Below are 25,802 nucleotides of genomic sequence, written 5' to 3'. Positions count from 1 at the left end.
TAATTAGCCTGTTGACTTTTCAGCCTTGGTGTTTTGAAATTTTAGCAGAATATATTTTGGCATTGTTTTTATCTGTTTAGCACCAAGTGGATAGTTTCACTTTGAAAACTCATATATTTCTCATGAGCTCTGGGAAATTTTATTTTACTAAAGATCACTTCTTTACTTCCATTTATTTATTTTTTCTGAAACATCTTTGAGTTGGGTATTGAATATCTTGGATAGATTGTCTAGGTTTCTAAACCTCTCATGAATACTTTTGTTGCTTGTCTTTTTCTTATGCCTGGGAGTTTCTCTTGACTTTTTTTTTTCCCTCCTAAATGGAATTGTAATTGAGGATTGGGTAACAAATACTGACAGTATTTTGTGTAGCAGCCACAATTAAGTCCATCAGACATTCCAAATATAACACTAACAAAAATTTTTATAACTTCTATGAATGTTTTATTTTACTGATCATGTTGTTCATTTACTAGTGTTTTTTCTTGTTTTCAGTCTTTTTTTTTATACTATCATATTCCTGCTTTCAGATTTTCTCCTTCCATGCTTAGGTTTGTTTTTAAGTTTTCTTCTGTTCTTTGAATTGTCTTTGCTTCCTTGTTGCTCGGATTCCTATTTATTTATTTATTAATTTTACATTTTATCCTTAAGTTGCTGGTTTTCTTTATTTAGTCTGGTGGCCCTTTACTATTCATTTTTATTTGAGAATGTGAGCTTGGGTTGATTATTCTAGAGCCCTTTCTCGGGTTCTTCCACTGTGGCATATCTTGGTGTCTTTCCTGTTAGCACCATATCCTGAATGCAAATTAAGTTCTTTGCAGGTGGACAGGGCTCATCATGGGGTCAGGAACCAGCCTTTAGTCTGAGGAGCCTTCAGTGCAGGAATAGGGGTGCTGGAAAGTTCTTTTGTAATTATGATTCTCCCCAAATCATTTTATTATTATTATTATTATTATTATTATTATTATTATTATTATTATTATTATATTTTAAGAAGAATCTTCTGGTTCAGTGGGAAAACAGAAGGTGAGATAAGAGAAGAGAGCTAACAGGCTGAGGATTTCTGTAAATAAACTTTAAAAGTTGCTACCTTTATTACAAAAGAGCCTTAACTAAATGTAAACTTAATGAGAATCTTTGCTCTTTCCCCAAGTAATACAAAGACCCCTGATGGCTTTAAGATTGATTTCCCTAAACGTGCACCCATGTGCATCCTAGACAGATCTTCATGATCCTGGAGTGTTCTGCCGGGTGTCCCTTGTGCCTGTGTGACACTTGATAAGAGTGTCACTTGATAAACGAACATGCTTCTGTTTTTTCCATGAAGCAGAAATTTGTTGCCCTCTCTTGCTGGCCCATGATCCTTTCCCATTCTTTGCTGTTTGGGGTTATTACCTTCGAAAACACTTTAGTCATTTTTTGTTCGGTTTCAGGAGGCAGCGAAGATGGGTGTGTGCTTAGTTTTTATCCTGAACCAGGAATCTTAAGAATCTGGGCTGTTTGAGGATTTGATAATTTTATAGATATGAAGCAGATATTTTCTTGGATTGTGTATTATAAAAAAATCATTTTGCACTCTGACTCTCAAGTGAGATTTCTGAGTTCTTTCATTCAACAGGCCATCTGTCAAAATAAGCAGCTTTACTAAGTCTCATCTGACAAAACTCTGCTGCTGGATTCTCCCAGGTGGGTCAGTGGCTCCTGATGTCCCAAGACCAGCGGTTGGTGACGTTCTGTCTCTTCTGCCAGCCTCAGCTTGTTGATGATGTCTGTCCTCAGAATTGCAAAGTCCTTAGGGGGCAGTATTTAAGAGCAGGAAGGGGAGGGGGTTTCTTAATGCCTTGCTGTAGAGGCTGGGGGCAGGGGGCATCCTGAGCATGCTCTTTTATGTTCTGTTGGCCAGCCCAGGTGTCCCCCCACCACCTGCAGTGGAGGCTGAGAACAGAGGGCAGGTCACAGGATAGAGGAAGCCAGAGGAGGGTTTGGGGCAGGCACCTGGCAGGGTCAACCAGTTTCATGTTGCCATTTCTCTTTTTCTGCCCATTTCACAAAGGACTTTTGACTCCTACCCCTTTTCCCTTTTATGTCATTTCACTCACATCTGTAAGAGAAAAACAGCTCCAGTAACACAGAAGTCACTTTTCAGAGAGTGAGAGAAAAGCCAGGGCTCCGAATAGTACAAAAAGATTTGATGTTTGAAAACTCCTCTGGGTGCCACGGCACACACCTGTGATCTCAGTGGCTTAGGAGGCTGAGGCAGGAGGATCATGAGTTCAGAGGCAGCCTGAGCAACTTAGTGAGTCTCCAAGCAACTCAGGGACACCCTGTCTCTAAATAAAATGCAGAAAAGGGCTGGGGATGTGGCTCTGTGGTTCAGTGTTCCTGGATTCAATCCTTAGTATCAAGAAAAAGAAGGAAAACTCCCCTATCATCAGTTGTACCCCATTTTTGGTCATTTTTTGTATCTCTTCTCTGGGTGTCTGAGACTTCAACTGAGATATATGAGCTGTCTCTGTAGCCCAAAGCATTGCACCTGTCCCGAGAGCCTGTTCAAAAGGGGTGTGTAGTGGCAGTGGCAGGAAGAGGCAGCCACTGCCACTGCCACTAGTCCGAGTGCCCACTCGGAGTCCGGGTGCCCACCTGCCCTCCCTGCTGCCCTCCCAGGGACCCACTGTGGTTCTTTTTAGAACCTTATTTTCTCTGCCTGGAATCGGGCTTGTTGGGAGACTTACACAGCTGTGGTGGGGGTCAGTTGTGTCTCATGTCCAGTTCCTTGGCCTTGGCAACTGTAGAGCTGGGGAGGCGTCTTAGAACCCAGAGCCCCTCCTCATTTTAGACTCAGGAGACTGAGGCCCCGGGTCCCTGACATTTCTGAGCCTGGTTTTCCTGCCCAGGGCCTTGGAGCGCCCCTTGGATCATCTAAAGCAATGGGTACAAAGGTTTTTACATGTGGATTTTTAAACATTATTTTTAACAGTAGCCAATGGCCTTGCCTGCTTAGTGATTGAATGATTTTTTTAAATAGCTTTCTAATTGTGACAACAGAAAAATCATTATATTTTCTTTTTTTTTTTAAATTTAGATGTATCCAGTTAAAATAGGCAATAGATGAGAATAAAAATGTTCTTCAAAAGCTAAGAAAAGTAAGTATTATGTGAATCATATTAGAAAAAAAACTTTTTATATAAATATTTTCATGAAGAAGAATGAATTGGAGTCGGTAAGTTCCTGGGTTGCATTAGAAATAAAGCCCAACCCAGAGGTGCTGAGTGGGGGCATGGTCTCCCAGGTGTGCTTCAGAGCAGAAGAGAACCTCCAGCCCTGCTGAGGTCTTCAGCATTAAGGACCCAGAAACCAGACACTGCCTTTCAAATGTGTGCATTGTATAATTTAGATGAGTTGCATTTTGGAGCCATTTTGATTTTAATCCCACTGTGGGTAGAGTCTAGCCCTTGGTGAGTGGAAGGAAGTCTCGTCTCGGTGGTGGCTCTTACAGCAATGACTGCCAGATTGGAGGAGCCAGCTTTACCCTTGGCCATCCCTTCAGGAGTTTTTTTTTTTTTTTTTTCCTATGGGCCTGAGTTTCATCTACGTGTCTAGGGCTAGAGGCTCATGGAGCAAGTGGAAGTCACCTGAAAGTGTCCCCTGCCTGTGTCTGAATCCTTGTTACTGCATCTGAGTGTCTCCTCTGCATTTCTGCAGTGACACAGAACTTTTCAACGCAGGAGGCAGGCTCGCCCCGAGTTTGAAAACCTAGTTAACCCATTTCACAGATGGGAAAACAGCCTTCAAAGGTGAAGAAACAATGTCTCTGTCAGTAAGCGGCAGAACCTGGGACCAGCCCTCTCCTTTCTGACTCTGGAGCCAATATCCTGTCAGACCCTGTCCCCTACTTGACTCTAGAGTGTCTGCAGTGCTCAGCAAAAAACAAAACGAAAACAAAACCATGTGGTTTTGTGTTTTCATTTGGCTTGCATTCCAACTCAATTACTTCACTACATTTCTTGTAACTCTGATGTATTTCCCTAAGGTAAGTATAATCTCACACTAGTCTTTATTTTGTCCTACAGCACTTACTGTGGTTTTTATTGTTATTTTTTTAAGATGAATGTAATTAGGAAACTAAAAATCATTTTTCAATGAAATATTCTCTCCTAGGCGGATGAGTCTGCACCCGTCAGGAACTATAATCAGAGAAAGGAGGAGGAGCAGAATTTTCTGGACAAGCTCACTCAACAGCTGCAGGCGCTTGCTGTGACCACAAGCAGAGAACATAGAACTGAGTATGCTATCTTCTTGCCTTCATTCCTTTCTTTCAGATATTATATTGCTATCATTTTTACATTTGATTCTGAAATAAATATATGCTATAACAGCATAGATATGAGGAAATGACCACAATGGTCTGAATAATGAGTAGTTATTGTGCATGATAGGACACGTCAAATCCCAAGAGAGATGTAAAGATGTGCACGTCCTAGTCTTTGCCCTCAGATTACTCAAGATGTAGTTGGGAAAGCAAATCAGAGGTGCGAGAAGCTACGTAAACAAGTGTTAAATAACTAGGATGACGCCCTGAGTGTCAGTGTTGATGGGTAAGGAAAATGACTTGCAGTGTCTACTGACAGGGTCCCCTTTCTTATAAATGTTTTTTAAAAATTTGAAGTAGACACATAATTGTTTTTCTGCTGGAGAAAATGTTAATAATCTCTCTTACAAATTACAAAAGACTTGTAGGTATAAACAAACCCAATTTGTAGGGAGCAATAAAATATCAAGTATTTAGACCCTTCAAATGCTCTTCCCCAGCTTTTTACACTGTGGGAAAAATGGTAAGAATATTGACTCGAAGATTCTAGAATTTTCACTGAATTCTAGCATTAAGAATGTCAGAATAGCTGATATTTTACTTAACTTTTCCACCACAAACAACTATAAAAATCTGTGCAAATAAATAATATGCATTCTTTTCAAATGAACATATAGCATTAGTCAAAATGAGCCATATAGGACCAGAGAGCAATTTTCAATAAATTTCAAAGAATTGAAATTGTATATATTTTTTGATCTCTTAGAATTTTATTAAAGCTCAGTGACAGAAAAATAACTAGATATCATTAAAAGTCTGCAAATTATGTTACATACTTTATCTGTATGATGCATTAATTCAAGAAAGTATTGCACTGGAAATTGGAAAATATTTCAAATGATAAAAATGTATGACTCTGGGGCTGGGTTGTGGCTCAGCGATAGAGTGCTTGCCTAGCACATATGAGACGCTGGGTTTGAGCCTCAGCACCACATAATACCTTTATTTATTATGTCCAACTACAACTAAAAAAATATTTTAAAAAGGATGTATGACTCATGGGTTGCAGCCAAGGCAGTGCTTAGAAAGGAATTCATGGCTTCAATGAATAATTTTAAAAGATACCAAAAATCAATTATTGAAGCTGTTAACTTAAGAAGCCAGAAAAAAGAACAAGGTAAACCCAAGGGAAAGGAAAAAATACAATGGGAACAGAAAACAGTGACATCAACAGATAAACAGTGGTGCATTCAGCAAAGCCAAACATTGACTTTTCTGTAAATATTAATCAAATTGATAAATTCTTAGCAACACTGATTAAGAGGAAAGAAATACAATAGTGATGAAGATAAATGGCTCTAGGTATATCCAGATACTCCAGTATACATTCAAGAGCTCTACCACTGAGCCACTGCCTCAGCCCTCATCCTAACTGGCTCTGATGGGAAGCTCACTGCAGGCAGACATTGTTCTAAACACTTTACGGATTGTCACTCACCTCATCCTCATGACAGCCTTAGGAGTCAGGTTCTGTTGTTATCTCAACTTTATTTATGAGAAAGGGAGAGCTTACAAGAAGGTCACCCACGGAAGAGAGAGAGCCAGAATCAAAACCCCCACTTGTGTTTCAAGCACTGTGTGAGAGCGCTCAAGCAGCGTGTCCTGAATGGGGGACCCAGGCCGGGGGTGGAGTGCTCTTGTAGCACAGGCCTCGCTCATATGAACCGGCTCCTTGTCCACCCTCAGTCCTTCAGGTCACGTGTTCTCAGCACGGTTGTGGGAACCATTAGTTGTACTTTCCTTTCATTGCTTTTTTTTTTTGGCCAGCTCCAAAAATGGAACAGTTCTTCAAGGTACAGAGGTTCTGCTCCAACTGGGTTTGTATTCGCATGTTTTTCCAAGAGATCTCCTCATACAAATGCTTTTTGTAGAACTGATGTACTTACGGACAAAGAGGAAGATGAGGATTCTTCTGAGGAAGATGAAGAAGGTGAAAATGATGACGAAATGGAAGAAAGTGGTGGAGAGGAAGAAGAATCAGAAGAGGAAGAGGAACAAGAAAATGAATGTCCTAAACAAACAAGTAGAAAATATATTGCTCTTGGAGATTTTACTGCTCAGCAAGTTGGGGACCTTACATTTAAGGTAAGTAGAGAAGACGGGGACCTAGTGTAAGGAGAATGTTTCTAAAGGCTCAGTCTGTTTAAATAAGGGATTATGATTTACAAGCAGTAGTTATGTGAGAGTCTATTATTAAAGTTACCTGTTCTAAAGATGTGGCTTTAGTGTTGATAAATCTTAACAAGGGGTAAAATTTTATAATTAGTTTCTGAATGTCATATGTACCAAGTTATTCAGGTGAGTTAGGCAGTGTTCTAGCTGAGGTAGGGGGAGCACTATCACACTTCTTCCTGTTGGCTTAGACTTGAAGGGGCGCACGTCCATTCTAGGCCTGTGCATACATAAGTGGCAGGTGGGATAGAAAAATGAAGTTGTGGGTCTTGTTTGTTTATGCAGAGCAGGGATCAGACCTGGCCTAGCCGGGCAGGTGATCTACCCCTGACCTACAGCCTCAGCCATGCAGGTGTGGTTTGTAAAGGATTTGAGACAGTTTTCTGCTAGTGAAATGATTCAAAGAAATTTTTTTTTTTTTTTGATATTTATTTATTTATTTATTTATTTATTTATTTTTTAAATTTTAGAGTGAGAGAGGAGAGAGAGAGAGAGAGAGAGATAGAATTTTTAACATTTATTCTTTTTAGTTCTCGGCGGACACAACATCTTTGTTGGTATGTGGTGCTGAGGATCGAACCCGGGCCGCACGCACGCCAGGCGAGCGCGCTACCGCTTGAGCCACATCCCCAGCCCCAGAAATTTTTATTGAATATATAAATCTTGATCTTTTGTTTAACTTCAAAGTGTGACACTCATTAATAGTAAAATATGCAAGAATATTGTACAAGTAATATCTTTATTGTTTTTTGTTTGGTTTGGTACCAGGGATTGAATTTGGGAGTGCTTTACCACTGAGCTACGTCCCCACCCCTTTTTATTTTTACTTTGAGACAGGACCCCTTGCTAAGTTGCTTAGAACCTTGCCAAGTTGCTGAGGCTGGCCCCAAACTTGTAGTCCTCCTGCCTCAGACTCCCAAGTCTCTGAAATTACAGGCATGTGCTACTGCACTCAGCTAATACATTTTAATTCATAGGTTTTTTTTTTAACTTTTCCTGGAAAAATGCCACCAATACTAAATAATAATGTATATTCTAAGAAAGTCTTTGCTTTTACATGTCTTCAGTAGTGGAAATTACTGTTTTTCAAGGATGGATTATATTTCGTACATGAACAAGTATTGTTTTCAATGGACAAGTATTGTTGAAAACATGGATTAGGTAGGTAGGAACATTGGGTAAACTATTTTTGTTTCAAAATAGGGCTTAACTTAATAGAATCATTTTTCTTCAGGGATTTATATGATACTCCTGGAAGAAATTTTCCAAAGAGAGACTTACAAATTCAAAAATATTTTCTGCAATAATCAAATTGCTAGAATAAGTACGGGTCCTCATAAATGCTTGTGGAAATGGTCCCCATTTGCATGTAGAATTTGAATGTGTGTTGAGCAACCCAAAGGAATGATTCATTTATAGTCACAAAGGTATTGGGGTATGGCAGTAGGGAAGCATTTGATAAAAGTTAGGATAAATATTGAATTAAGGAAATATTTCCTTTTTTCAGTGTATATTTTAAAGCATTAGTAATGAAATGCTACTCATGACTAGTGAGCTTTATTTTTATTTTTAAATTTGTACTTTGTTTTGCGTTAAGAAAGGAGAAATTCTTCTTGTAATTGAGTTCCTGACGGAGGGGCGGGGTTATTCTCTGACACCACGGGTGTCATTTTCCATATCAGCTCCATAGCACCAGCCAGTGTCCAGCAACTCAGTTGGATTCTGGCCTTAACTCCTGGATTTAGCACAGGTGTCACACAGTAAGGGCACAGTTCCACTAGACTGCCCTATGTTCAGATGCCAGTCACATGTCCCAGCAGCCACTTGTACTTCTGACTGATTGGCCAAAAATTCAGAAGTCTCATCTCCTTCTGCAGGGGTCTCATGATTCCCTAGGGTGACTCACAGAACTTGGGAGAACACTTTCCTGTCTGTCCTCTGTATCTGAGGATACATAGCAAAAATATCTTAAAACAGTTGCGTCTATATTGAACATGTACATTTCTTTTTCTTGTCATTATTTTCTAAACTATACAATACAATAATCATTTATTTGGCATTTACATTGTGTTAGAGATCATAAGTATTTTGTATATGATTTAAGGTATGTGGGAAGATGTATACAGGTCATATGCAAATACTGTATCATTTTATATAAGTAACTAGAGCATCCTTAGGTTTAGTATCCATGGGGATTCCTGGGACCAATCCCCTGAGGATACTGCGGGACAACTATACTTGGATGTACCAGTTTATTATAAAGGATGCAACTCAGGAACACCAGTGAAGAAGACGCACAGGGCAAGATGTTGAGGTGGGGCATGCAGGACCTAAGCGTGCTGTTCCCCAAAGCCTTTGTGTATTCACCCACCTGGAAGATACCGAAGCCTCAGCCTCCCGGGGGTTTCTATGGAAGTTTGTTTATTCTCATTAACTAAACCACTGACCATTGGTGATGAATTTAATCTCTAGCTCCTCCATCCTCCCTAAAGTTTGGAAGGAAGAGCTGAAGGTTCCAACCTCTAATCCCTTCCTGAAGCTGTCTAGGGGTCCTCTAGAGGCACCTCACTAGCCTGCACACTAGAATGGTTGAACTTCTTAGGAATAAGAAAACTTCTTATGGATAAGAATTCAGGAGATTCCAAGAGTTTTAGGAATTCTTTGCCAGCAAAAGACACAAATATATATTTTCATTACACTCATTAAGAAGTAAACAAATAGGGGGAATTATTTTTAATATTTTATATTGTCTAATATATCAAAAATATCGTTTCAACACATGATCTATATTTGGATATTGAGTTACTTGTTTTATATTAGGTTCAAAATCCAGTGTGTGTTTACGTGGACAGCACATCTCAACCTGTGCTAATGTGAAGAGCTCAGTAGCCACGGGTGGCGAAGGGCTATGCACCATGCAGGACAGGTCTAGGTGGTCCTTTGGAAGGCAGCAAGCATTCCAGCTCGTGGTGACATTTATTCAGGGTGTTTGCAACCTATAATCACCATCAATTATGCCACAAAGAACCTAAAATTAGCTTCTATGAGTTACCAAAAAATCTCCCCAAAGCAGCTCACCTGAGGTAGCTGCGTCTTCTCCCACACATGGAAGGAGTGTGGAGATGGCTTTCTGGTGCTGGTTCAGGCCCCACCTGCAACTCCATAGCTCCAAGTGAGGCAGCTCTTCCTGGGTTACCTCTTTAGTTAAGTCAGTGGCCAAATCCTTTAATGATTCTGAGCAGCAAAAGGAAAAAGAGGAAAGAATCAAGAAATATGAGCTGCTATCTAAGGAGGTAAAAAGTTTTCTGGAAGTTAGAAAACTTCAGCCACGTCTCGACGACCAGCATATTTAGTCCCCAGGCCACACCTAGCTGCAAGGGAGGCTGGCTGGCCAGATGGAGTCTCAGCAGGCCCAATGAGTCAGTGGTTCTGCTAGAGAGGAAGAGGTGGAGGGTGGCCACCTGCAGCCTGTTTGGATCAGTCTGAATGTACCTCTTTGTAGACTCTTGGTTGTTCTTCTTGGGTGAAATCCTACATGCTTGTCAGTGCTTCAAAGGGTTTACACCTTTATATCTTGATTTATTTTGCCAATTTTGTCTTGGCAAAATTATGGCCTCCTATGTCAAGAGGGCTTATTTCCCCATGCATCTGCCGAGGCTGGCCAGTACCAGTCTGTCTTAGCCTTTGCCAATGTGGTCAACAAAACAGCCTCATAGTTTTTATTTGTACTTGTGATACTCCCAATGAGGCCGAGCATCCTTTCATTTGATTTACGACCATTTGCGCTTCTTCTTTGTGGATAACCAGTTCAGTTTCTTTGACCATTTTTCAAATGAATTTTTTTAAAAAATCTTTTTCTTGATTTATAAGAGCTTTTTATGAAATTAACCCTTAGAACTTGGTGTTAATGGTTTCTTTATTGACCTTCAGCTGCGTGTATTTTTTATTAGTGAAATCTGCTAGCATTTCCATTTATGATTTTTTAAATTTTGGTATCGTAACTGCAAAGGGCTTTACTCCACCTTTATTTTCTCTTATCAAAGGTAATTCTTTTAATTTTTTTCATTTGAATAAATTCTACCTGGGATTTATTTTGGTGAATTTGCTGTTTACTTTAGTCTTTGTCATTGTTTCACATAGTGAAGTTATCAGTCATGGGTTGAAATTTTTTCCCTGTCGCATATAAATTCCCCTCTGTGCCTGAAAGTTTCTGAAAGTCGTAACATTTTTATTGGTTGATTTTTGTGTTAGTTGGAAAGCACTTCCTGTTTCAACACTTTTCCAGCCCTGTGACAAAGAAGAGGAGCAGGCGACAAGTGAAGAGGGCAGTGAGGAGGACACCAGGGGGACGGAGGGTGAATCCGAAGCTAATCAGAGGTACAGAGCGCGGGAGAGCGAGCAGCTTCTGCCGACTTTTTATTTATTTTTACTATTAAAATAATGCAAGATTTTCTTGAAATGGAGTCAACTTATACCCAGAGAGCTTTTCATATTATTGTTGACCTAAAGGTCGTGGCTACTTTAGTTCTGCAATTATTTTTAGTGCATTTAGTTCTAGCTTGGCCTCGCCTAGAGATTGTTTGGTCTTCAGAATCTACTGAGTGTTTGTACTTGTTCTCTGATTCGTGTGGTGAGGGGCAGAGGCTGCGCCTGCACTTACCTGCTCTTTCATTTCCCCAGAACTGATACTCGCCGCAGTGCTGTTCAAAAAGCTATCTCAGAGGTTGGTATCTGCTGTCTTATTAATAATACTTTATATTTGATGTCTTATAATATTTTTGGCAATGAAGACATTTGGGATGTCCTAAGTGTTCTATTACCTTTAGTTCTGGTTGAGTTCAGATTCAAACCAGGATGGAGACTCTTCTAGACTGCCTAGATCTACCCAGGCTCAGGTGTGGAAGGTGCAGGGCAGAAGGCTTCTCTTTCTGCCTTAGCAAGCCTGAGCTGCAACCAGCATTTCTCATTAGGGCTTCTGTACAAGAAGAGTAGATCATCTCATTCATGGTGTGATTTCAGAGCTCGGAATCTTTCTCATTGATCCTATCCAGATTATTTATCATTTTGGCAAAGGCTGGCATTAGATTTTAGTTATTATTTGAAAAGTCTGAAAAACCCAGAAAGGTAAGACACTATCTGTAATACTGTCATTTAAAAAAAATGACACGACAAAATGAAAATTCTCCACCCCGTGAGTAATCACCATGAACGGTTCAGTTAGCATCTTCTTGACCTTCTACTGCTCTTCTAACTCCCAAGGAGATGCTAGTGGTATCATCTGCTGAAAGGCAGTGCAGTTGGGGTGGGGGTGGAGCAGGAGCATTACAGTCAGAATGTACTTGAAGCAGTGATCTAGAAACACAAAGCTCTGCGCCCAGCACTATGTGGGCCCCAAGTCCTTGTGAGAGTGCAGATCCAGTGATGGCCACGTCCACTCAGGAATTGGGTCACGTTGCAGCACTTTCCCGACACGTGCACGTGGTGTTTTCCCGTTGGGTTGGGCTTGCTGTGGTGCTGAAGGGACACAGTGGGGAGGTGAGGAACCATGGATGGAAGCGAGCAGACCACTTTTGTTTGTCCTCTCCTCGGCAGATGAACACCGTGGGTGTGTTAACCAGCATGGGGGCTATCCCCGCAGGCTTCAGGCCTTCCACACTCTCCCAGCTGCTGGAGGAAGGTACGGTGGCGCTCGGCCTCTGCAGCCATGCTTGGAGGCTAATTTTTCTCTGGTAGCTAAAACAAGTTGAGGAAGATGCCGAGTCTCACTTCTCTTTGGAGCACGTCCTTTCCTTGTCCCTCTTGTGACCATAAGCAAGGACTCCAGTTCTATGAGAGGGCCATCTGTTTACCTGTGTTGTGGGCTCCAGCCCTTCCCTATTCTCTTTAATTGCCAGCCCTTTCCTGCTCTCTAGCCTGCCTGTCCTGCCTTCCCCTGCCACCACTGTGAGCAGCGCACCACAGTGCCAACGGCCCATCCCGTCCCAGCATAGTGCCACCAGCCCATCCCATCCCAGCGAGGAAGCCTCCCTTCCTCTGCTCCTCTTCACAGCAAGTGCTCTCCTGGAGCGTTCCGTGGGCTTTCTGATTCCTGTTCACCCTGGATTTCCCGCTACTTGGCAACTTTTGTCTAGAAGCTCATTTTGAAGGGGAGTCATGAGGGGCAGGCTGGCTCCTGTGTGCCTGAGCCATTAACTGTGGGTGGAAGGGCTGCTTCAAGGTTCCTTCTGCTGGGAAGGTTCTTCCTGCCCCTTCCCATCCTGTAGTCTCAGGGTCCCTTCTACCTTGGCAGCGATGCCCGCTCTGGCAGCGCGGCTTCCCTCCCACCCTGTGAGCACATGCACTAGTCTCATGTGCCTACTTCTCTGTTTCCCTCACTCAGCTGTGGTCAACAAGGATTCTCGGCTCCATTTGCAGCTCCTAGCACAGCCCATGGCACAGGGCAGGGACTTAAATGATTTCTTAAACAAAAAAGTGATTTTATAATAAATATTCTTCATGATAAACTATGGAAGAGAAGTATAAAAATGCTTATGTATCTCCCATATCCTGCGTGGGCAAGGGAATGGCTTCCCTTCGGAGGGATGGGCTGGCTGGGAAGTAATAGTTAAAAAAAGTACCACGAGATGACCTCAGAACACAGGAAAGCAGTTTCAGAGCAGGGGCATCAAAGGGCAAAGCTGACCAGATGGGTCTAGCTCCTAACAAAGAATGGAGCCCGCGCTTGCTTTATTTATATTGGAACACATCAAAGACTTTTGGTAGAAAATTCTTCACCAAAGCAGGATAGAGGTGGGGACAGGTAGGCTGCTTCATTCCTGACAGGTCATACCCATCTCCGGTGCTGCGCAGGACCTTTTGGCAGAGTGGAGGGGGAGTTCACTTGCATTGGGTGGTCTTAATAGCAGAAGTGCCACTATAAGTTCCCAAATACGAGACCTACCCCCTCGCTGGCTTAAGTGTTGAAAAGGTCCTCGTGCATTTTGTGGATGGATTCCTGCACTTTTGTGTTAAGAAGTAAAACTAGGTTCTGGGGCCGGGCTCAATGTAGAGCGCTTGACTAGCACATGTGAGGCACCGGGTCCATCCTCAGCACCACGGAAGAGTAAATAAATAAAATGAAGGTATTTTGTGCGTCTACAACTAAAAACATATATGTGAAGAAAGAAGCAGGGCTGGGACTGGGGCTGGGGCTCAATGGCAGAGCACTTGCCTAGCATGTGTGAGGTACCAGGTTCGATCCTCAGCCCCACATATAAATAAAAATAAAGTTACATCAACTAAAAAAATTTAAAAAAGAAGCAAAACTAATGGTTATGTATTTTTTCTAAAATATATAAAAAAAGTTACACATTTCTGCATTTTATAGAAATATTTGAATAAATCATCTTCACTGTGAAGCATGTTGCTGGTCTAAACTCTTTAAGATCTTCCTTAAAACTATCTTAAAGTAGTCTTTTATCAGTTTTTATCTTAAAATTTTGAGCATGATTCTATCTTGGTTCATCTGTCTTGGAAAGCAAGTTGCTAGTAAGCCCCTTGGCATTTTGGAAATATCTGTTTCCTAAATTTGTAGCATAATGTCTTAGACTTTTGGTTTTGAATTTCATTCTTCTTTTTATAAGAAAATAAAGGAAAGCTGTTTTTTCAGGGAATCAGTTTCGAGCAAGTTACTTTCTGCAACCTGACCTCACGGCATCACAGCTGGCCTTCAGAGATCTGATGTGGGACGCGAAAACAGGCACTGTGAGTACAGCGACAACAGAGATGCTGCAGCCTGGCTGCCGTTGTCCTGGGGCCAGCACATGAGTGACATGTGGCTTTAAAGCAGTGGTGTTCACATAGCCAAGGCAGCACCTAGACTTGGTCCCCTGACTCTGGTTTCTCTTAGCGGTTGTGCCCTTCTCCCATGGCCACAAAGGATGTAATACTGAGTCTCCCTGTTCATCATGCTTTACCTCAGTGTCTTCATCTGGGAACAGGGATGACAGTCCTCCTAACATCGAGCGGTTGTGAGAATTTATGAAGGCTTTGGCAGTGCCTGGCAGAGTATGAGAACGCAGTCAGTGTTGGCCAGCACTGTGCTTTGGATAGGTGCCCCACGGCCCATGGGTCAAGGCTTGCTGCCAGCCTGGGGGCTATTGGGAAGTGGTAGGACCTGGAGCTGGGGCCTAGTGAGAGGAAGTTACATGGCTGAGCCACACCCATGAAGGGATTGTAGGACCCCAGCCCCTGCCTCTCTCCCATCTGCTTCCTGGCTGCTGCGAGGTGACACATCACGCCACCATGTGCTCCCCGCTCTGATTCTCTGCCTTGCCACTGGCCCCAAAACAGTGGAGCCAAGCGACCATGGACTAAGACCTCTGAGACCAAGAACTAAGCAGACTTTGCTCTCTGCGAGCTGCTCATCTCAGATCTCTTGCAGTGGGAAGCTGCCAGCTCCGTCAGGAAGAGTGGAAGTGACATGATCTTAGTTGAGTGGGAATGAAAAAGTCGGCAGAACCTCATGATCACACTTTTTGGGTACCACCAAGAAAAAAAGATTCTTGCTATGCCAGTATTTGAAGTAGAATATGCTCTTGATCTTTAATTCTACTTTATATGTGCCTGTAACAGATATAAACTGCATTAGAGTATGTCACTCTCTTCCCATTTACCTTGACTTTACCCCTCAGTGTTGGCCGGGGTGGTAGGAAGGGGGGTGCAGAACTTGGTGCCCCTAATCCTCTCACCCTGAGCATCAACTGGCACCTTAGTAGGAGGTGCTGTATTGCGATTGGGCAGAGGGGCTGCTTGGTGCACCAGTGCTTGAGCAGATCACAGTTAATGCCGTGAACTTGTGCCCGGGAACTAAAAACCCAGCTCTCATTACTTAAATAAAAAGGTGACAGATTATTGATATTATCTTATCTTTTGCAACAATATAAATTATTTAAATGAAAAGGCTTGTGATCATAAAGCAGAATGTAAAGTTTAGCTGATTGAAGCTGTTCTTTAAAAATAAAAATACAGAATGCCAGTTTATGTATTCACAATCTGACCTTTATCTGTGAAATAGATTTGAACAGTCAGACCAAACATGACATTCTATGTCAAAGCATCTAAGAGCCAAAGAGGAGGTAGCTGGGTGACATTAATGCCAGGTATCTTGGTTGTCATGCTAGGGTAACTCTTTACAATTCCTCACATCGTATGGGAATGGACCTGGAGACTAGAATACAGTGATTCGAGGGTCAGGTCATATATTTTACCTGCTAGTACTAGTAGTCTTTCATTGAAGTTTTTAAGTAGTTAAGAAAAAAATGCAAATATTTCAAATATAACTTTATGCAAAATTTACCTGAAATAACTGGGTTTGATTTTGAACAGACTATTGAAACTCTGTGTATGTATATCCATGTAAAAGTTTTCCTTTTTGTATTCTATGTATATCTTCTTAAGCTGTATTTTACAAATGATGCTTTGGAAATGAATTTGTACCACTATTAATAGGTTTTTATGTTTTTCTTTCAGATTAAGTCAAGGCCAAGTCGTGTTTCCTTGATCCTCACCCTGTGGAGCTGTAAGATGATTCCTCTCCCAGGAAAGAGCATCCAGGTGCTCAGCAGACATGTTTGCCTCTGTCTGTTTGATGGCAGTAAGGTAAGCTCACTGAGTTGAACCATCTCACACAGGATGATGGAGAAGCCCTTGTGTGGTACCACACATTAAATGTGGAGTGCGCTGTGTGTGTGAGTGTGTGGTACCGCAGTGGGTTAACCCTGGCTCTTCAGTGTGTGATGTTGGTACACACACAGTTAACCCATCTGGGCCTTAGATTTCTTCACTTATGAGAGGGACTGGTACCTGTCTTCTAGTGTTGTGTACAGTTCAGGTCTAAGTATAGAGTATTGCATTTTTGAAAATGCAATGTATATCCAGCTCCCCAGGCAAGATATGGAGCATCGCCATCTCTGGAATCCTTTTCTGCTCAGCTCTTCCCTGATTCCTAAAAGACCATTTTTTACCTAATACCAAATGATAGTCTGAATGACTTCTAAAAAAATAATGTATCTTTCATGAGATGTAGCTTAAGTGGTGCTTAGGTAGAAATCCGTAGCTTTAATTGCATATACTAGAAAGAGGGAAGGTTTAAAATCAGTGATCTAAGCTGGGAACTTAAGAGACTAGAAATTGAAGAGTGAATTAAACCTAAGAATGTAGAAAAGAGGAAATAACAAAGAGTATAAATTAATGAAATAGAAAACAGGTGGACAGAAGAGAAAATCAATGGAGATGAAGGTTGATTCTTTGAAGAGATTAATAAAATTGAAAGATGCCCAGAAAGACTGACCAAGATACTTTAAAAAGAGTGAAAGAAAGCCGGGCGAGGTGGCACATGCACACCTGTAATCCCAGCAGCTCTGGAAGCTGAGATAGGAGAATCGCAAGTTCAAAGCCAGCCTCAGCAACAGTGAGGTGCTAAACAACACAGTGAGACCCTGTCTCTAAATTAAAAAAAAAAAAAAATAGGGCTGGGGATGTAGCTCAGTGGTTGAGCTCAATCCCTGGTACAAAAAAAAAGAAAAGAAAACAAATTATCAATATCTCCTATTGAAATAGAAATATCATTACTGATCCTGCAGACACTGAGGACAATAAGGGATATTATAAGGAATTGTATGCCAGTAAATCTGACAACATTGATGAAATAGATAATTTTATAAAAAACCATAATTTACTGAAACTGACATAAGAAGAAATAGAAAATTTGAATTTCTCTTTTAAAGAAATTATAACTTCAATTAAAAAACTTCCTACAATGAAAACTCCAAGTCCTTATGGCTTCACTCTAGTGACTTCCCGCAAACATTTAAGGAAGAAATAATACCCATCTTATGCACTCTCTTCCAAAGAATAGAAAAGGAGAAAACATTCCCTAACGTATTTCCTAAATCTAGGAAAAACATGACACCAAACGATGACATTACAAGACCAGTATCCTTCATGGATATAGAAACTAAAATCCTAAACAACATTCTCAAGTTGGATCTAGCAATTTATAGAAAGGACAGTAGGTCACGACCAGCTGGAATTTCTCCCCATGTTCAGATGTACACACCTGTGCATCCAGCATTGGATATGCGAAATTGTAATGTTATTTCATCATATTAGTAGACAAGAAAAAATCATGTGAACATCTCAATAAACAAAGAAAAAACATTGACAAATTCCAGTGCCCATTCACGAGTTTTAAGAAATTCCCTACAAACTAGGAACAGGTGGGAACTTCCTCAAATTTATAAAGAACAAGAAAAACCTAAATTTCTATCATTGACAGTGAAATGTAGAAAAAGATAACTCAGTTTTTTAAATGAGCAAAAACTTGAACAAGCCCTTCAAAAAGAAAACATGAGAAACCAATAGGCATATAAAAATATACCTAACATGTAATACATTATTAGGGGAATGTAAGAGTTTACAGTGAGAGACCCACTTAGATGCTCCATACAAGAAGCCCACCTTAAATAGAAAACGTAAGTTAAAGGGAGGAGGGTTCCCTATTCAAGATATTAATGTCAGGCTGGGAATGTGGCTCTGTTGTCTCAGGCTTGGGGCGGGGGCAGAGCCATGAGCTGGAAGGACCCCATGTCCCTGTGAGCCCTCTGCTGGCCAAGAATATCCCCCTGGGCCTAAAAATATCCCCTGGGCCAGGGATGAGGAAGACACTGCCTGGGTCAGCCCGATGGATGGCTAGCATTCCACATGGCAGCCAGGAAGTGCGCCCAGTGCTTCTAGAAACTTGGTATTCCTTAAGACTGGCCGCTGGAGACCCATACCACTCATTGACGTATTCTCCCTACTGGAGTCTAATACTCCCATGCCTTGAGGCTTAGAGTGATTTCACATCGAATAGCAAAGGAGGGCATGAAGGCAAGTCCACCAAATGTGATCATCGTGGGCCAGTGCTGATCAGAGTTGTCACCGTCACCCGGAACCTAGGAGCAAACCGAGTTCCTGGCAGGAGGCAAAGGAGAAGGAGGAGAACAAAACTGACGCCAGGCCAGCCCATTTTCATATTTGGTCAACAACAAAAAGTCAGTATTCTTGGAGATCCATTTTGAATTATGCCTGGATAATTTTTTCATTCACATACCACAGCCTGAAAGTGTCCAGCCAGAGTCTACTTTGTCTCATGAGCCAGTTTTGAGCTGTGTGACTGACAGTATGCTTGATGCCCCAACTCTTTTACTTTTACTTCCTAGAGAATCGTATCTTTTTTAAAAACTGAAATGATCAATTATTTTCAAATGATTAGCACAACCCCAATTGTTTTATGAGAAGCATTTAATAAGATACTGTGCTATTACCAGGTAGACTTGATCTTCATAAATTTTTGTAACTTATACTCTGAATTTAATAGTTACTGTGCTAAGGGCATATAAAGATTGTAAATATGGAAAAAACTAAAAAATGTTGCCATCTTAAAATAGGACTTGCCATCTTAAAATTGGACTTTATCCATTTGTTATGTATTCCTCTGATGAACTGAATTTAAGCTTTGCATATAAACCTTTTTTTTTTCCTTAAGTAAATGAAGACAGACATTATATGAAAAAGAAAGAAGCAAATGCTTTTGAAGAGCAGCTATTAAAGCAGAAAATGGATGAGCTTCATAAGAATTTGCATCAAGTGGTGGAGCTGTCCCAGGAGGACCTGCCGAGTGTCCAGGAAAAGCCTTAGGTACAGACATGCTCTGACCTGGGCGTCCTGTGCCCAGCGGTGGGGATTGTTGGCTCTCTAGGCCCTGTTTTAGAGTTAATTCTAGCTAGTAACTTTCCAAAATTTAAAATTGTGTGATTCAGAAAGACATTCAAATGAAGAATGAACAAAGGAATGTAGAGAATAGAGGGCTGAGGTTTCATGTATGTGTGTGACCATGCTTATATATTCACACATTAGCACTTAGCGTCCTTTTTCTGGCTTTCATACAATGACTATAGACTTCCAATAATGTGTCATCTAGATATATTTCTGTTTGCCATTGTCTTGTGTGGGAAGAAGAAATAGGGATGAATATTACAGCCACATATTTTCTTGAAATTATTTATGAATGGGAGAGATTGGGAATAATTTAAGCTATATTACATTTGCTTATCTTCCACATTGTATATGTCTGTCTGTGACATAGGATACTTTAAAGGTAAAGCTTATTTAAATGCATGTTTTTAAAATGATAGAAAATTCATGACTGCAATGATTTTTTTTTTAATATTGAATGAAAGGTGTGTGTGTGTAATATATATATATATATATATATATATATATATATATATACATATATATATATATTATGCAAAATCTATGCCAGAACATTCACTAGATATAAGTATGTATACCCAATTATGGGGAGCCACTCTGAATGATTTGCACCTTCCATCCTGGAGCCGAGAGGCTTTGACCAGTCACTACATCTTATAGTGACCTGGACATTGCCCCGGTCCAGGAAGTTGAGGGCGTGCCTTCAGATGTAGGTGTGTTGCTCCATGGCCCCTTGGGTTGAATTACACTCATCTATCCCTTGTAACCCTGCCCCTTCTGGCCTTTTTTGGATGGAACTTTCTAAGAATAAGGTCCCCCAATAAAAGCCCGCTTCCGAATGTGCTTGCTCTCTCTCGCCAGCCTCTCGTGACTTTCTCTTGCTCCCCCATTTGGGGAGCCTGAGGCCGAGAGCAGAAAAGCCGTGTCCTGAAGCTTGCTTAAAGGTAAAGCGTGTGTCTGTGTTTTATTTGATGTCCCTGGAAATTCACACAAGTGACCTTAATTTCAGCTGCCCACACGGGTCGGGGGAAGACTCAAACATACATGAATATCCACGAATGTTCTTATTCAGTGCTAATTGCTGAAATTTATCTTTTTTCCAGATATATGCTGTGCATGAACACACATAAAAATGAACACAGTTGAATTTTCCATATAAATAAGACTTATTTTCTGCTTTTTCTACAAACATATCTTTCAATATCACTGCACAGAGACCCAGTTTACCCGCTGCAGCATGGTCTTCTGTCATACTTACAGCAGGGCAGGTACCAACATCATACAGAGACTGTTACAAACATGATACAAGATTGTTTCTCTAGAAATGATGGAAGTACAACTGTTGCCTTTGAAGTTTGTGCACCTAAAATACTGTCCTCTAAAAAATTTCATTTTACCTCATATCAATAGTATATAAAATTACTTGTTTCTCACATACACTTTGATAATGTTAGTTATCCTAAGTATTTTCAACCACCTGTTTCTTTAATTACAAGTGGTACTGGACATTTTTAATTGATTTAGTGGCTTTTTGTCTTCTTTTTTCTTTAAATTGACCATAAAACCAGGTGTGGTGGTACACATCTAAAATCCCAGTGATTCCAGAGACAGAGACAGGAGGCTCACAAGTTCAAGGCTGACCTCAGCAACTTAGGGAGACTCTGTCTCAAAATAAAAAGGGCCGGGGGTATGACTCAGTGGTTAAGCACCCATGGGTTCAATCCCTGGTACCAATCAAATAAATTGACTTTGATGGATTTGTCTATTTTTCTATTGGGTTTTTTCATTTTTAATGTTTATTTCAATTTTTATATAACTTGTGTTTTCCCTTGATAGATATAAGCAATTGTTAAAATAATTGTCTCATTGTTTTGTTTTTATGTATTTTCTTGCTTCTTATCAGTCATCTATCCCCAAATTCTGAAGAAACTTAAAATATTCATCAATCACATCCAATACATCAGATGCACTCCCATTCCCTTTTCTTGACCAGATGTCTTCCAGAGCCTCTGAGGAGTGGTTCTTCCTGCTTCTCTCTGGTGGTATATCCCTGATTCACATGCCATTGCTTTTCCTTAAGGTCCCCATTTTAAAGGTACACAATCTCTCATAACTTTTTTAAAAAGCATGTATGAGGGGTTAAGTTTTTGAGATCTCTTGCTTGTCTAATGGTGTCTTTGTTCTACCCTCACACTGGTTGATGATTTGACTAGAACTGTTCTAGGAAGGAAATCATTTTCCCTCAAGTCATTTTGGATTTTATGCAGTACTAGAGATTGAACCCAGGGTTACTTTACCACTGAGCTATACTCTCAGTGCATTTTCTGTTGGTTTGCTTTTGATCTTGGAACAGAGTCTGTTAAGTTGTCCAGGCTGGCCTTGACCTGGCAATCCTCTTGCCTCAGCCTCCCTTAGAGTTTTCAAAGGCATTGCCCGTTGCCTTTTGGCTTCTACCATTGGTATTGGAAAGTCCTGGATCATTCTGACTCTCGGTTTTACAAATGTAATCCCTTTTGTTCTTGGGAAGCGTGTTGTAACAAAAGAAATGTGATGCACAGCTCTGTCCCTCCATCATACTCAGTACCCTAAGGGTCTGGTCCTCCAGGTCCCTTTATAGGATTTTCCTGTGTAGAGGTGGCATGAAGATGTACTTTCCAAAATGAATTGCCAGTTGTCCATAAATCATTTATTGACCAGCTTGGCCCCTTTATTCAAAATATGTTTATCACATACTAAGTTTTTATATTATAAAATTCATTTCTAATATTTGTTTTAGTCACTATCTCTCTTCTTTATACATATATATATATATATATATATATATATTTATTTATTTACTCTTTTATTGATTTTTTTTAAATACATGACTGCGGAATGCATTACAATTCTTATTACACATATAGGATACAATTTTTCTTATCTTTGTATATAGAGTATGTTCACGCCAATTCATGCCTTTATTTACCTTTTTTTGCATTACAGTTCTTATTACACATATATACCACAATTTTTCATATCTGTTTATATATAAAGTATGTTGACACCCAATTCGTGTCTTCATACATGTACTTTGGATAATGATGTCCATTATATTCCACCTCCCTTGCTAATCCCCTGCCCCCTCCCTTTCTCCAATTGCCAAAAAATCAAATGAGGAGGCTGACTTATAGTGGGGTAGGGAGGGGGAGCATGGGAGGATTAGGTGAATTCTGGATAGAGAAGAGGAGTGAGAGTATATCTCTTCTTGATCTTTCCATATTGTATATATGCTATAGCTTTCCTATTTTGCTATCTGGTAGAGAAAATCTCTGATTATTCTTTTTAAAATATTTTCTTCAGAACTGAATATTGGTCAAGCATCTCTGAAATCTGGAAAGCTCCCAAATCTGAAACTTTTTTAGTGTCATGTCCCATTCTCAGAAAGTTGTGGATCTGAGAGCATTTCAGATTGCAAATTTTTGAATAAGGGATGCATGCTTAACTAGTCTATGAAAATATTCCCAAAATCTGAAAAAATTTTGAAACCTGACACATTTCTAATTCCAAGCATTTTATATAAACAATATGTAAGTAAACCTGTATTACAATTATTTTTTTTTCTGTTCTTCTATTTATTTTTTATTTTTATTTTTTTATTAGTTGTTCAAAACATTACATAGTTCTTGATATATCATATTTCATACATTTGATTCAAGTGGGTTATGAACTCCCATTTTTACCCCGTATACAGATTGCAGAATCTCATTGGTTACACATCTACGTTTTTACATATTGCCATACTAGTGTCTGTTGTATTCTGTTGCCTTTCCTATCCTCTACTATCCCCCCTCCCCTCCCGTCTTCTCTCTCTATCCCATCTACTGTAATTCATTTCTCTCTCTTGTTTTTTTTACCCTTTCCCCTCACTTCCTGTTATATGTAATTTTGTATAACAATGAGGGTCTCCTTCCATTTCCATGCAATTTCCCTTCTCTGTCCCTTTCCCTCCTACCTCTCATCCCTGTTTAATGTTAATCTTCTTCTCATGCTCTTCCTCCCTGCTCTGTTCTTAGTTGCTCTCCTTATATCAAAGAAGACATTTGGCATTTGTTTTTTAGGGATTGGCTAGCTTCACTTAGCATAATCTGCTCTAATGCCATCCATTTCCCTGCAAATGCCATGCTTTTATCATTTTTTAGTGCAGAGTAATACTCCATTGTGTATAAATGCCACATTTTTTTTTTATCCATTCATCTATTGAAGGACATCTAGGTTGGTTCCACAGCCTAGCTATTGTGAATTGTGCTGCTATGAACATTGATGTAGCAGTATCCCTATAATGCGATCTTTTAAGGTCTTTAGGGAATATGTAGATTGGAGCTTACTTTTTCTTCTATCAGACACAGAGTCTCTGATTTGATATCAAGCTCCTTGATCCCTTTTGAGTTAACTTTTGTGCATGGCGAGAGAAAGGGATTCAGTTTCATTTTGTTGCATATGGATTTCCAGTTTTCCCAGCATTTGTTGAAGATGCTATTCTTCCTCCATTGCATGCTTTTAGCCCCTTTGTCAAATATAAGATAGTTGTAATTTTGTGGATTGGTCTCTGTGTCCTCTATTCTGTACCATTGGTCCACCCGCCTGTTTTGGTACCAGTACCATGCTGTTTTTGTTACTATTGCTCTGTAGTATAGTTTGAAGTCTGGTGTTGCTATACCGCCTGATTCACTCTTCCTGCTTAGAATTGCTTTTGCTGTTCTGGGTCTTTTATTTTTCCATATGAATTTCATGATTGCTTTATCTATTTCTACAAGAAATGCTGTTGGGATTTTGATTGGCATTGCATTAAACCTATAGAGAACTTTTGGTGATATTGCCAATTTGATGATGTTAGTTCTGCTTATTCATGAACAGGGTATATTTTTCCATCTTCTAAGATCTTCTTCTATTTCTCTCTTTAGGGTTCTGTAGTTTTCATTGTATAAATCTTTCACCTCTTTTGTTAGGTTGATTCCCAAGTATTTTATTTTTTTTGAGGATATTGTGAATGGGGTGGTTGTCCTCATTTCCATTTCAGAAGATTTGTCGCTGATATACAGGAATACTTTTGATTTATGTGTGTTGATTTTATATCCTGCCACTTTGCTGAATTCATTTATTAACTCTAGTAGTTTCTTTGTAGACCCTTTTGGGTCTGCTAGGTATAGAATCATGTCAACCGCAAATAGTGATAATTTAAGTTCTTCTTTTCCTATTTTTATGCCTTTAATTTCTTTTGTCTAATTGCTCTGGCCAGTATTTTGAGAACTATGTTGAACAGAAGTGGTGAGAGAGGGCATCCCTGTCTTGTTCCAGATTTTAGAGAGAATGCCTTCAATTTTTCTTCCATCAGAATGATGCTAGCCTGAGGCTTAGCATAGATAGCTTTTATAATATTGAAGTATGTTCCTGTTATCCCTAGTTTTTCTAATGTTTTGAACATAAAGGGATGCTGTACTTTATTGAATGCTTTTTCTGCATCTATCAAGATGATCATATGGTTTTTATCTTTAAGTCTGTTGATGTGGTGAAAAACGTTTATTGATTTCCATATATTGAACCATCCTTGCATCCCAGGGATGAATCTTACTTGATCATGATGCACAATATTTTTGATATGTTTTTGTATCCGATTTGCCATAATTTTATTGAGGATTTTTGCATCTAGGTTCATTAGAGATATTGGTCTGTAGTTTTCTTTCTTTGAAGTGTCTTTATCTGGTTTAGGAATCAGGGCGATGTTGGCCTCGTAGAATGAATTTGGAAGTTCTCCCTCTTTTTCTATTTCCTGAAATAGCTTGAAAAGTATTGGTATTAGTTCTTCTTTAAAGGTTTTGTAAAACTCTGCTGTATACCCATCCGGTTCTGGGCTTTTCTTAGTTGGTAGTCTTTTGATGGCTTCTTGAACAGAAGTGGAGAGAGAGGGCATCCCTGTCTTCCTCAATTGATATTGGTCTGTTTAAGTTGTGTATATCCCCCGAACTCAATCTGGGCAGATCAGATAACTTAAGAAATTTATCGATGCCTTCACTATCTTCTATTTTATTGGAGTATAAGGATTAAAAGTAATTTCTAATTATCTTCTGTATTTCTGTAGTGTCTGTTGTGATATTGCCTTTTTCATCCCGTATGCTAGTAATCTGAGTTCTCTCTCTTCTTCTCTTCATTAGCATGGCTAAGGGTCTGTCGATCTGATTTATTTTTTCAAAGAACCAACTTTTAGCTTTGTCAATTTTTTCAATTCTTTTGTTTCAGTTTCATTGATTTCAGCTCTGATTTTAATTATTTCTTGCCTTCTACTACTTTTGCTGTTGTTTTGCTCTTCTTTTTCTAGGGTTTTGAGATGAAGTGCGAGATCATTTATATGTTTTTTTTTTTCTTTTTTTAAGGAATGAACTCCTAGCAATGAATTTTCCTCTTAGAACTGCTTTCATTGTGTCCCATA

General features: G+C 39.9%; 1 protein-coding gene across 9 annotated transcripts in view; it reads left to right on the top strand.

The window, feature by feature from the left end:
* LOC144372339 (mitoregulin-like) overlaps window positions 1-25,802 on the top strand; it is an 82,782-nt gene that overhangs the window by 5,439 nt on the left and 51,541 nt on the right. Inside the window, exons 3-11 of one of the 9 annotated variants that reach the window (XM_078035720.1) lie at window positions 3,083-3,143; window positions 4,159-4,283; window positions 6,137-6,454; window positions 10,793-10,918; window positions 11,222-11,264; window positions 12,134-12,218; window positions 14,190-14,284; window positions 16,052-16,180; window positions 19,110-19,254. The exons of 1 other annotated variant lie outside the window; for it this stretch is intronic. In XM_078035720.1, coding sequence (XP_077891846.1) covers window positions 6,228-6,454; window positions 10,793-10,918; window positions 11,222-11,264; window positions 12,134-12,218; window positions 14,190-14,284; window positions 16,052-16,180; window positions 19,110-19,112 — 708 coding nt within the window. In that variant the 5' untranslated portion in view covers window positions 3,083-3,143; window positions 4,159-4,283; window positions 6,137-6,227 and the 3' untranslated portion in view covers window positions 19,113-19,254. Of the gene's footprint in view, window positions 1-3,082; window positions 3,144-4,158; window positions 4,284-6,136; window positions 6,455-10,792; window positions 10,919-11,221; window positions 11,265-12,133; window positions 12,219-14,189; window positions 14,285-16,051; window positions 19,255-25,802 lie in introns of those variants that run through there. 7 more of the 9 variants (XM_078035725.1, XM_078035721.1, XM_078035724.1 and 4 more) reach the window with 7 other exon arrangements.

The sequence above is a fragment of the Ictidomys tridecemlineatus genome (assembly GCF_052094955.1).
Source record: "Ictidomys tridecemlineatus isolate mIctTri1 chromosome 12 unlocalized genomic scaffold, mIctTri1.hap1 SUPER_12_unloc_5, whole genome shotgun sequence".
Lineage (NCBI taxonomy): Eukaryota > Metazoa > Chordata > Mammalia > Rodentia > Sciuridae > Ictidomys > Ictidomys tridecemlineatus.
Note: the sequence above shows the minus strand (reverse complement) of the source record. Positions and strands in the feature narration are given on the sequence as shown.